Raw genomic sequence first — 12,616 nt, forward strand, 5'->3', positions numbered from 1 at the left:
TCACTTGAACCCGGGAGGTGGAGGTTGCAGTGAGTCGAGATGGTGCCACTGCACTCCAGCCTAGGTGACAGACTCCGTCTCAAAAATAAATAAATACATAACAATAAAATAAAATAAAATGGCCATCCCAGTGCTCCCTATCTCTTTGCCCTGCTTTTTCTCCCTAGTATTCACCACCATCTAACATAATACTTAGAATCTTATTGTCTATCTGCCCACACAATGTAAGCTCCACGTGGGCATGGATCTGTCTTCTTCAGTGATGAGTCCCCAGTGACCTGGTACATGCAGGTACTCAAAAAATATTTGTTGCATAAAGTAATGAGCAAAGTTTGGCACAAATGTTAGCTATTATTATTTCAGGGCATATCGGTGACAGCACCCTACCCTTTGCAAAAATCTTCTTGGGAACCAGAAACTTAAACACAACTAGGAAGAAAAAAAGTCAGCCAAAAATAAAAGCAGGGGTCTTATTTTAGAAATACACCTTTCCAGGTCCTGGTATGTCGGGCTCTGTCATCTTTGTATCTGATCAAGGAACCACTGTGACATTTTTTGGTAACTTCCAATCTGCAGTTTGGATTTAGGAGTTCAGGATTACAATCCTAGTTCCCAGCTTTCCAGCTGCGCCGCCCGAATAGCCCTGCCAGCCCCACCCCGAGGCGCAGGAGGCGCGCGGAGGGCGGGGGCTATCGGTTCCCCGCCCTCTGGCCGGCTCTGGGCGCGGGGCGGGACTCCGGGCAGCTGGGCTGGCGTGCTGGGACTCCCGGCCGCGGGGCGGGCGTGCTGAGACCCCGCCGCCCTGGCTGGCCTTGCCAAGCGCTGCGCGCTCACCATGGCGGGCCCCGCGCCGGGGCGGCGGCTGCGGCCGCTGGCAGCGCTGGCCCTGGTCCTAGCGCTGGCCCCGGGGCTGCCCACAGCCCGGGCTGGGCAGACTCCGCGCCCTGCCGAGCGGGGGCCCCCAGTGCGTCTTTTTACCGAGGAGGAGCTGGCCCGCTATGGCGGGGAGGAGGTAGGCGGGGCGGCACCGGCCGAGGGACCCGGGATCGCGTCCGGTCTGCGGTGAGCCGAGCTGGGACCCAGGAGGCGCCCGCGGCCCAGGAAGCCTGGGGGACGCGCGGCCCGCGGCGGGCGCCCCCTTCCGGAGACCCGGCTCCGCGCTCTGCCCGGGCCGGCGGGGCCTCCTATATCTAGGCCCCGACGGATGGCCGAGGGTTGAGGGCGAGTCCTCAACGGTCGGAGCGCCCCGCTTTGCCCGCATACCCCACCCTGAGCTTCCCCCTCGGTCCCCGGGAGATTCACCCTCTAGCCGCCTTTTCGTTGATGATCTGCGTACAGACTTCAGAACTTTCTGGTTTTCATATTAGCATCAGCTGAGGTGCTTACTGTGCCCATGCATAGTGGGGAGTGGCGGGGGACGGAGGGAGGGAAGCAAAGTCTGCTCCCTGGGTTAGGTAGGAATTGGGACAGGTCCTGGGATAAGCCAGTCTTTGCCTGCACTTCCTTTTCCTGCTCCTGTATCCCAGGCCTCCTCTGCATCGGACTCCTCAAACCCACTTTTATGCCTGTGCCCCTGGGGCTCACCCAAAGCTGAAAGCGAGCGTAGAGGGTGAACTGCAGGTTAGAGACCCCCCCCCCCGCCACACACACACCCACACACGTCAATAGAGACCCCCCACACACACACAGACACCCACACACGTCAATCAATAGTCTAGAGGCGTCCAGAAAACTCACAACCACCTGTCCACCTGGGTTGGTTGGGACTGGTGCGATGGCTGTGTCGTGTGGCAGCAAGATGCTGCTCATGACAAGGGCCACTGGGGTGCTGATATTAAATGCCGAGCGGGGAAACGGCATTGGGGTGAGGTCATAGTACCATAGCATTTCAGAGCTGGCGGGAACCCATCTCCTGCTTTTACACATAAGAAAACTGAGGCCTGCCACCTGGTAGTGGTAGAGCTGGAAGGGGCCTGATGTTTTTCAAAACCCTCTGGCCTGGTCTCCCTAATTCCTGAGTTAATTGGCCTTATATGGACTGGGATTGCAAGGGGGTGTCAGAAACCTGGCCCTTAGGCAGTGACGCCAGTTTGGGCGTCATTTGTGAAGAGGCCGTTTAGAACCATGAGTCAGTGAGGACACCGAGGGAGGGAGACATGGCTGGGATGTGAGGATGTTAAGGGATGCCTTTTTGCCATTAGTAGAGGGAACCAGATGGTTCAGAGTCCAGGCATCTGTGCAGAAAAGAGTTAACGTGACAGGCCTGCTCTCCTTAGAAAATCCTCCTTGCAAGGGTGGGACTTGTCTGGTGTCTAGATTTCTCACCCAATAAGAGTGGGCTCACTTGCCTAGGCTGTATATACAGATGGTGAGGTTAGTATTGAACACTGTATATGCTAGGCAGAGTGTGCCCTATGTGACCAGCCCCCATTGAAAACCTCTTGTGCTGAGTCTAATGGGCATCTCTAGCAGAAGAATGTTCTGTCAGAAGAATGGCACACGTTGTCAAGTTTTGTTGCTGGGGGAAGAGTGTGCTTTTCCTCATGGGAGGGAGAGAGCATAGGAAACCTACACATAGATTCCCCTAGATTCTACCTCTGTGTTTTTCCTTGCCAGCTGTGAGTAGAACTATATGCTGAGTTCTTGGAATCTTCCTTCTAGGGACTCTCCAACTGACCTGATGATCTTTGGGACCGCTGGCACAAAATCTAAGGAAAGAGAGAGTTCACCACTGAGGTTCCAGCAAGGGTGCCAGAACTGCAAGATGAGGACTGAGAAAAGACCCTTGGTTTTTTGATGTTGATGTTATAGATTGAAATTTAACTGAGGGAAACAGAGAGAGGACCTTGAGATGAAAACAGGGTTAGGAAACAATTGTTTTGGGAGTGGAGCCTGAGGATCTCTGTAGGTGGAAGGAAGGAGCCAGAGAGAGGAGGGGAGTGTGGGATGAGAGAGGCAGTTGAGTGCAGTGGGTTCAAGCTATGCTGAGCTGTTGTTTGACCTAGATTGTTCTAGTCTATGCCTGTTATCCAGGGATAATTATTAATAACACCCCCTTTGACTCAGAAGTGTCACAATTTGTATAATACATTGGATCATACCTGGTTTTGGGTTCCTGTTCTGCTGTGTGATTTGGGGCAAATTACTAAACCTCTCTGAGTCTCTACTTTGTTCATCTGTAAGATACTTGCATTAGTCAAGGTTTCACTAGGGAACAGAACCATTTGGATATCTATATCTATACAGATGATCCGTGAGCAATACAGGAGTTTGGGGTACCGACACCCATGCAGTCAAAAATCTGCATATAACTTTTTCTTTTGGAGGCAGGGTCTTGCTATGTTGCCCAGACTGGAGTGAGTGGCTTTTCACAGGCACAGTCATGGTACACTACAGCCTGGCACTCTTGGCCCAAGCGATCCTCCTGTTACAGCCTCCCAAGTAGCTAGTATTACAGGTGTGCACCCAGCCATGTATAACTTTTGACTACCCCCAAAGCTACAATTTTTTTTCTTTTTTCTTCTTCTTTTTTTTTTTTTTTTTTTGAGACAGGGTCTCACTCTGTTGCTAAGCTTGGAGTGCAGTGGCAGGAACACAGCTCACTACAGCCTCCTCCTGGGCTCAAGCAGTCCTCCTACCTCAGCCTCCCCAGTTACTGGCATTACAGGTATGCACCACCACACCCGGCTATCTTTTTAATTTTCTGTGGAGATGGGGTCTTCCTGTGTTGCCCAGGCTGGTGTCGAACTACTGGGCTCAAGCAACTCCTCCACCTGAGTTTCCCAAAGTGCTGGGAATACAGGGGTGAGCCTCCATGCCTGGCTCAAAACTTAACTACTAATAGCCTACTGTTGACCACAAGACCCAAGAATAGAGTTGATTATCACATATTTTGTATATGTATTATATACTGTATTCTTACAGTAATGTAAGCTAGAGAAAAGAAAATGTTCTTAGGAAAATCATAAAGAAGAGAAAATATATTTACTATTAAGTGAAAGTGGATCATTATAAAGGTCTGCATCCTGAGAAGGAAGAGGAGTGGTTGGTGTTGCTATCTCAGGGGTGGCAGAGGTGGAAGAAAATCCACATATAAGTGGACCCATGCAGTTCAAACCCTGTGTTGTTCAAGGGTCAACTATATATAGATAGAGAAATGGTTTATCAATAAGGATTGGTTTACACGATCGTGGGGGCTCGCTGGGCAAGTTGGAAATATATAGGGTAGGCTATCAGAAGGGGCAGGCTGGAAGCCCTCAGGCAGGAGCAGATGCTGTAGCCCACAGGTCTTTGTGTTTTTTGTTTTTTTTTGAGACAGAATCTTGCTCTTTCTCCCAGGCTGGAGTGCAGTGGTGCGATCTCAGCTCACTGCAACCTCCACCTCCCATGTTCAGGCATTTCTCTGCCTCAGCGTCCCGAGTAGCTGGGATTACAGGCGCCCACCACCACGCCCGGCTACTTTTTGGTATTTTTAATAGAGACAGGGTTTCACCATCTTGGCCAGGCTGGTCTTGAACTGACCTTGTGATCCACCCACCTCAGCCTCCCAAAGTGCTGGGATTACAGGGGTGAGCCACTGCACCCAGCCTTGTTAAGGTCTTTCAACTATGAGATTAGGACCACCCAGATCATCTTGGATAATCTCCTTATATAAAGCCAATTGATTGTAGATGTTAAACACTTCTAAATACCCGCACAGCAATATCTAGGTGAGTGTTTGATTGAATAACTGGGTACAGTAACCTATGCAAATTGACACATAAAATAAATAATCACAATGGTTATAATAAGAGTTCCTAAGCGGTGACTCACACCTGTAATCCCAGCACTTACTTAGAGAGGTCGAGGCAGGAGGATTGCTTGAGGCCAGGAGTTTGAGACCAGCCTGGGCAACATAGCGAGACCTCACCTCTACCAAAAGAAAAAAAAAGAGTTCCTCCTCTAAGCAGGTGTTTTGTGAGTGCCGCATTAAATGAGATGGTGGTGTGCACAGGCTTAGCATAGGCCTGGAATAGGGCTCAGCACTGTAAGCCTTAATAAATGTTAGCTACTATTAGTTTTATTATCTTTTTAAAGATACAAGCAAGAGTCATTATAACAGGTCCGCAGTCCTTTCATGCACTACAGAAATCTAGTAAGTTCTGAAACCTAGACATTTTTGTTTTTCACAAGTCATTTGACAGCAAAACCCAACTTGATCTAAAATCACTTGATGACAGAACCTTGTTGGAGCTGCTACGAGTCTACGTTAGTCTTTATCCCATTTAGTGTGAATGTTCATGTTTCACTGGAGAAATACTAACATGTTTGATTATGGGTGTTGCCTTGTACCTCCCTAGAGGTATTGCGTCATATTTGGTATGTTCCCCATAACACCTTTCTAAAATCTGACAAATTCTCATATTGAAAACATATCTGATCCCCAAGAGTTTCTGCTGTGGGATTGTGGATTGTATAACAAGACTGCGTAACAAGTCTTTCTGAAACATCTAGCAATGAGTGACTTGTTTCTACTGTATATAAAACCTTCTTTCTTGGATGAGAGCCAAGGCAGACCCGCCTCTATCAGTCACACATCCCGCTGTGTGGTTCAAGGTGAGAGAGCTCAGACACCCATGCAGGGGTTTGTGTGGTTCTCCAGTGGCAGCTTCAGATGGGAAATCCGTGAAGCATGGGTGTCCTGGCTGCTGGTGTCTTTCACAAACCACACTGTCTTCTGGATCTACCACACCAAGAGCCAGTTCTTTCCTTTTAGGCATTGTAGGGCCTCAGAGTGATCCCATAGCATGGCTCCCTAAATCATTCACATATGGGAATAGAAAAATCTTTGGTATATATTAGTTCTCTTCGAATGCTTGCTACAAATCTGGGCGGGGTGTGGTGGTTCACACCTGTAGTACCAGCAGTTTGGGAGGCTGAGCTGGGAAGATCACTGAAGCCCAGGAGTCGGAGACCAGCCTGGGCAACATAGTGAGACCTTGTCTCTATTTTAAAAAAGAAAAAAAATCTGGACAGCATCTCCTTGGTGCTTCTTTAAAACTCCATTCTCCCAGTAATTCTAGTAAGGGTTGTATAGAGGAAGTGATTTTGAGGACCTCTCCTGTAGATAACAGGTTACAGAGTGAGTGTGTTGAACAAAAATGAAAATAGGCAAAAAAAGGTAGTGTGTTCCGAAGTGCCTTTCTTTGGACCTTGTTTTCTTCAACTCTTGTCAAAATTGCCCCGATAGGTAGAGATATCGCTTGCACATGTTCACCGGTAGCTTTTGCCTTGTCACACACCTGTTATGATAGCAGGGTTTCACTGTCTACAAATTGCAGGCCAGAGATTGGCATTCAAGTTTTCAATAAGGAAGAATTGCCCTAGGAAGGGCAAAGGCTTAGAATCAGACAGGTATGAGTCTCCTGACTTTTTATTTACCAGCAGAGAAACCTTTGACAGGTTATGTAAACTCTAAGCCTCAGTTTCTTCACCTATAAAATGGGTATAGTAATACCTGCCTCACAAGATTATTTTATTTTAGTTATGTTTAGTTTTTGAGACAAAGTCTCACTCTGTCACCCAGACTACAGTGCAGTGGCTGATTTTATTTTGTTTTGTGTGTGTTTTGTTTTTTTGGAGACAGAGTCTTGCTCTGTCATCAAGGCTGGAGTGCAGTAATGTGATCTTGGCTCACTGCAACCTCCTCCTCCTGGGTTCAAGCAATTCTGCCTCCCCAGTAGCTGGGATTATAGGCACCCACCACCACACCCGGCTAATTTTTGTATTTTTAGTAGAGACAGGTTTTCACCATGTTGGCCAGGCTGGTCTCCAACTCCTAACCTCAAGTGATCTGCCCACTTCAGCCTCCCAAAGTGCTGGGAGCCACCGTGCCTGGCTGTCTCTGTGTCACTTCTATTCCTGCGTCTGCATTTATACTCCCAAGCCTTCCACCCACCCTCCACCTTCTCAGTTGCCATTTCCTGGGCCTGAGAGTCTGTCCCTGGGGACTCTGCTATCCTTGGATGTCCATCTATACCGGGTCAGAACTCACCACCACAGCATGCTCTGTTTACTGATAAGACCATTCCTCTGTGTGGCATGTGTGTGAGGTATCTATGTCACTCTGAGGCCTCAAAAACACTAAACATTCTTTTCTTCCCCTTTAATATGACTTCCTCTTAGCACTTACACCTTCAAGTAAGTAGTTTAAGGAGGAGATAAAGATTTTATTGTTAAAAAAAAAAAAAGGAGATTGCTGGGTGCAGTGGCTCATGCCTGTAATCCCAGCACTTTGGGAGGCCGAGGTGGGTGGATCACCTGAGGTCAGGAGTTCGAGACCAGCCTGGCCAACATGGTGAAACCCTGTCTCTACTAAAAATACAAAAATTAGCCGGGTATGGTGGCAGGTACCTGTAATCCCAGCTACTCAAGAGACTGAGTCAGGAGAATCTCTTGAACCCTGAAGGCGGAGGTTGCAGTGAGCTGACATCGCGCCATTGCACTCCAGCCTGGGCAATAAGAGCGAAACTCTGTCTCAAAAAAAAAAAGATGGGGCCCCATGGAGCTGGTTAAGTGACAGTCATTTTGGTGGGAATGTTTATATAAAGGAATGTTACCTATAAGAAGCAAAATATAAAATAGATCGCTCGTATCAGTTACATCAATGTATGACTATTGATGAAGAGGAAAGGAAATTTGGACTGATAAGTAATTCATCATTTACTATTCTTTTGAATTTTCATCTCCATGAAGTTGCTTCAGTTCCTGATTTTCTTTTTTTTTGAGATGGAGTCTCACTGTGTCGCCCAGGCTAGAGTGCAGTGGCATGATCTTGGTTCACTACGACCTCTGGCTCCAGGGTTCAAGTGATTCTCCAGCCTCAGACTCCCGAGCAGCTGGGATTACAGGCATGCACCACCATGGCCGGCTAATTTTTGTATTTTTAGTAGAGGTACGGTTTCGCCATATTGGCCAGGGTGGTCTTGAACTCCTGACCTCAGGTGATCTGTCCGCCTTGGTCTCCCACAGTGCTGGGATTACAGGTGGGAGTCACTGTACCCGGCCCCTGATTTTCTTTATAAAGGAGAGGATTGCCACATTCTTGTCATGAGACTTTATGACTTTTCCAAATTTCTGTGCATGGGCATGACGCTGCCCAGGCAGGTGGCAAGCTCACCAAGGACCAGGCTTAACAGAAGGCCATTGGGACTTGACCCACTGCTCTTTGCTCAGCTTGTGATGGGAGAAGATTTAACTAAGTTGCACTGGAAGAGCCAGCTCTTCCCCTCCTATTCACAGCTTCTCCCCTGCTTTCTAGGAAGATCAGCCCATCTACTTGGCAGTGAAGGGAGTGGTGTTTGATGTCACCTCCGGAAAGGGTAAGTGGTGTGGCATTTTGAATCTTCATTTCCAGGGAGCACAGAAGCCAGAGTGAGCAGCACTTGGAGGTGTGAGGAAAGGGAGGGAACATTAGGTAAGTCTGTTTCATTCCATTTTATTTTTTTTAGTTTTAATTTAATTTAATTTAATTTTGAGACGGAGTTTCACTCTGTCACCCAGGCTGGAGTGTGGTGGCACGATCTTGGCTCACTGCAAACTCCGCCTCTCGGGTTCAAACAATTCTCTGCCTCAGCCTTCTGAGTAGTTGGGATTACAGGCACTCACCACCACCCCCCGGCTAATTTTTTAATATTTTTAGTAGAGATGGGGTTTCACCATCTTGGCGAGGCTGGTCTTGAACTCCTGACCTCGTGATCCACCCGCTTTGGCCTCCCAAAGTGCTAGTATTACAGGCGTGAGCCACCACACCTGGCCTTCCTTCCATTTTAAATGAGCAGATTGAGTTAATCTTTGTCAGTGTTTTACTTCAGTAGGGGTTTTTTCCTCTGATGATGATATTACTTAAAAGCCTTCCATGGCTTTCCATTGCCTGTAGAATTAAATTCAAACTTGATGATTTACCCTAGTTGAAGCAATGAGAGAAGTGTTCTTTAATTTTTTTTTTTTTTTTTTTTTTGAGACGGAGTCTCGCTCTGTCGCCCAGGCTGAAGTGCAGTGGCCGGATCTCAGCTCACTGCAAGCTCCGCCTCCCGGGTTCACGCCATTCTCCTGCCTCAGCCTCCCGAGTAGCTGGGACTACAGGCGCCTGCCACCTCGCCTGGCTAGTTTTTTGTATTTTTTAGTAGAGACAGGGTTTCACCGTCTTAGCCAGGATGGTCTCGATCTCCTGACCTCATGATCCGCCCGTCTCGGCCTCCCAAAGTGCTGGGATTACAGGTGTGAGCCACCGCGCCCGGCCGAGAAGTGTTCTTTAGTAAAGAGTTGGCATTATAGTACATTACAGAACATTTTAGTGCCATTTAGTGTAACTACTAATGATATCTTGGAGGTAGTTTTATATTGGTTCATCTATTATTTGATAACAAACACTGCTGAATGGAAATAGATTTGGCTTCCACCAACATTTAAGAAGAAGGAACATTTTTCTTGTTTGCATCTTTAATTTTTTTTTTGGAGATAGAGTCTCGCTCTGTCGCCCAGGTTAGAGTGCAGTGATGCGACCTCCTCCACCTGCCAGGTTCGAGCAGTTCTCCTGCCTCAGCCTCCCGAGTTATTGGGATTACAGGTGTATAGCACCATGCCCAGCTAATTTTTTGTATTTTTAGTAGAGCTGGGGTTTCACCATGTTGGCCAGGCTGGTTTTGAACTCCTGACCTCAAATGATCCGCCCATCTTGGCTTCTCAGAGTGCTGGGATTACAGTCTTGAGTCACCACACCCAGCCTGCGTCTCTTATATTTTTAAGAGACTATTTTCTCAGTATTAACACTTAGGTTAAAAAAAAAAAAGAGCGAGAGTGGGGCTGGGCACAGTGGCTCATGCTTGTAATCCCAGCGCTTTGGGAGACCAAGGTGGGTGGATCATGTGAGCTCAGGAGTTCAAGACTAGCCTGGGCAACATGATGAAACCCCATCTCTTCAAAAAACACACAAATTAGCTGGGCATGGCGGTGCATGCCTGTAGTCCCAGCTACTCTGGAGGCTGAGGTGGGAGAATCGCTTGAACCTGGGAGGTGGAGATTGCAGTGAGCCAAGATCGTGCCACTGTACTCCAGCCTGGACAAGAGTGAGGCCCTGTCAAAAAAAAAAAAAAAAAGTTTTAGGGGGACTATTCTCATTTTGTATTTTCTGAAAATCCCTGCTCAGCCTGCATGTGTGACTTATTTCACATTTAGAATGAATGGAATCCAACCTGATGGCTGGGGTGGCTTACTGGACTTTATGTCGCCATTGTTTGGCCTCTCTGTGAGCCTGGAGCCTTTTTTAGGATTGGGTAGGGGCCTTGGGAGCCCCCCACGTGCAGGCTCCAGGTTACTCTGCATGTAAACCCACACTCACGTCTCTTCCTTCCTCCCCACTACAGAGTTTTATGGACGAGGAGCCCCTTACAATGCCTTGACCGGGAAGGACTCCACTAGAGGGGTAGCCAAGATGTCCTTGGATCCTGCAGACCTCACCCATGACACTGTGAGCCAGATTATAAGCCTTTGTTAAAATGCTCTACCTCCTTGTCCATGCCTTTTTCTCTTTTTCTTTTTTTCTTTCTTTCTTTTTTTTTTTTTTTTTTTTTTTACCTCTGGGCAGGAGCAAGGCTTCCTAACTGGCTTATTTACCCCTGTGGTCCGCTTGGTGTGGTGGCTAGGCATTTTCTTGAAATAGATTATCCTGCCGTGTCACCTTGACTCAGAAACCTTCCGTGGCTGTCTGTTGCCTAGAGTTAAGTCCAAACTCTTACGAACTTGTGATCCAACTCAGTGATCATCACAATTTGGCCCCAACCTGCTTTGGCAACCTAATGCTCCTTATGATCTGTACCTGCCACCCCGTCCCCTCAGCCCCTTACAGTCTTGCTATTAGTCTCTGAGACCCATTCCCCAGGCCATGCTTGGTAGATTTGTGGATGATCTAGATTGGGAAGAAAGGTCTCTGTCTATGCTCATATTTCTGTGAAGGAGAAGATAGCATTAAAACATTTTTTAGACCGGGAGTGATGGATCATGCCTGTAATCCTAGCACTTTGGAAGGCCAAGGTGGGTGGATCACCTGAGGTCAGGAGTTTGAGACCAGCTAGGCCAACATGGAGAAACCCCATCTCTACTAAAAATACAAAAATTAGCTGAGTGTGGTGGTGCATGCCTGTAATCCCAGCTACTTGCGAGGCTGAGGCAGGAGAATTGCTCGAATCCAGGAGGCGGAGGTTGCAGTGAGTTGAGATCGTGCCACTGTGCTCCAGGCTGGGCAACAGAGTGAGACTTCTTCTCAAAGAAAAAAAAAAAATTTTTTTTTTTAAACCTATTCAAGGTCTAAATAATCCCAACAGTAAGGCTGGAATTTCCCCCAACAGTGCTCAACATCAAACTGACATTGAGATAAATTGAGATGAGCCAAACTTATAACAAAATGAATGTAACAATATTACAAAAATGAATGAAGAACTTAAGAAAGGGGAAGGTGCCAAATGTATAATGGGAGGAGTGTAGAGAGAGGGAGAATTAAGTTGGGGAAGGAAGGGGATGCAGATGCAGCAGGGCACGCCCTGCCCCACCCCAGCATGGTCATGGTGCTCTTTGGAGTCTTTCATCCTTGCATCAGTCAAACTGCAAAGTGTGATGAAGCGTTGCTCCCCGTATGTTATACCCTCCCACCTGCCCCACACAGCAATGTCTCTTAAGCCATTTGTCCATTATTTGGTTTGTTGAGATACCTTGTCTCTTGCATTAGGGATGTGGGCAAGGCAGGGATGGAGAAAGGCCAGTGCCAAACACCATCCCCTTACCCCATCTCCTGTGTTTCTTGTGCTTTTCTCCCCAAGACGGGTCTCACGGCCAAGGAACTGGAGGCCCTGGATGAGGTCTTCACCAAAGTGTACAAAGCCAAATACCCCATCGTTGGCTACACAGCCCGGAGAATTCTCAATGAGGATGGCAGCCCTAACCTGGACTTCAAGCCTGAAGACCAGCCCCATTTTGACATCAAGGACGAGTTCTGATGTTCCACCTGCAGGAGCAGGTTCTTGGAAGAATGAGTCAGGAAGACACTAGGTGCTGAATCTCCTGCAAAACGGGCTGCCTGGAGCCCCTGAGCCACACAGATCTGAATAAAACAGATGCTTACCCTGGAAGAGCAAATGCCTCCTTTTGTCCTTGGTCAGAGGTTCTGTCTACCTGGGGACCCCTGTCCGCACACCAGGAGCCAATAAGAGCCAAAGTGGGACACCTCCTAGACATCAGTGTCAGCTGGCTGGGCAGTGGGATTTTGAGCGACCTTTATACTTTTCTGTACTTGCCAAATTTTCAGCTGTGACCATGTTCACTTTATAATCAAAACAAAAATAAACATTCTCCATTTTTACAAAAGGAGAATTCTTCCCCAGAGGCCATTTCCTTGGAGCCCCGTCAGCACCCCACGTAAGTGGGTGGGCTGTGTTGTTCTTCCATAGTCCTACGGGGCTGGATGGTGGGGCATTTTGGCGATGGGGCAGGAAAGGAGAGTGGTGAGGTGGGAGGGTGGGCGATGGGAAGGGAGGCAGGAAACCCGGCTGGAGTGAGGATGGGAACTGGCTTCAGCGCATGTGCA

General features: G+C 48.0%; 1 protein-coding gene across 1 annotated transcript; it reads left to right on the forward strand.

The window, feature by feature from the left end:
• Positions 1 to 728: 728 nt before the first annotated feature.
• On the forward strand, positions 729 to 12,171 carry LOC105493553 (neudesin neurotrophic factor). Its single transcript, XM_011761281.2, has 4 exons — positions 729 to 1,012; positions 8,300 to 8,360; positions 10,404 to 10,507; positions 11,853 to 12,171. The coding sequence occupies exons 1-4, from the start codon at positions 836 to 838 to the stop codon at positions 12,027 to 12,029; spliced, it is 519 nt and encodes a 172-aa protein (XP_011759583.1). The 5' UTR covers positions 729 to 835; the 3' UTR covers positions 12,030 to 12,171.
• Positions 12,172 to 12,616: the final 445 nt, after the last annotated feature.

Source organism: Macaca nemestrina, chromosome 1 (assembly GCF_043159975.1).
Source record: "Macaca nemestrina isolate mMacNem1 chromosome 1, mMacNem.hap1, whole genome shotgun sequence".
Taxonomy (NCBI): domain Eukaryota; kingdom Metazoa; phylum Chordata; class Mammalia; order Primates; family Cercopithecidae; genus Macaca; species Macaca nemestrina.

What these genes read in the sequence shown, in the direction of transcription:
- LOC105493553 (XM_011761281.2), top strand. Translation starts at nt 836, where the DNA reads ATGGCGGGCCCCGCGCCGGGGCGGCGGCTGCGGCCGCTGGCAGCGCTG. An exon ending in CCCGCTATGGCGGGGAGGAG is followed by an intron (nt 1,013 to 8,299) that starts GTAGGCGGGGCG and finishes CCTGCTTTCTAG; the next exon opens with GAAGATCAGCCCATCTACTT. An exon ending in CAGACCTCACCCATGACACT is followed by an intron (nt 10,508 to 11,852) that starts GTGAGCCAGATT and finishes TTTCTCCCCAAG; the next exon opens with ACGGGTCTCACGGCCAAGGA.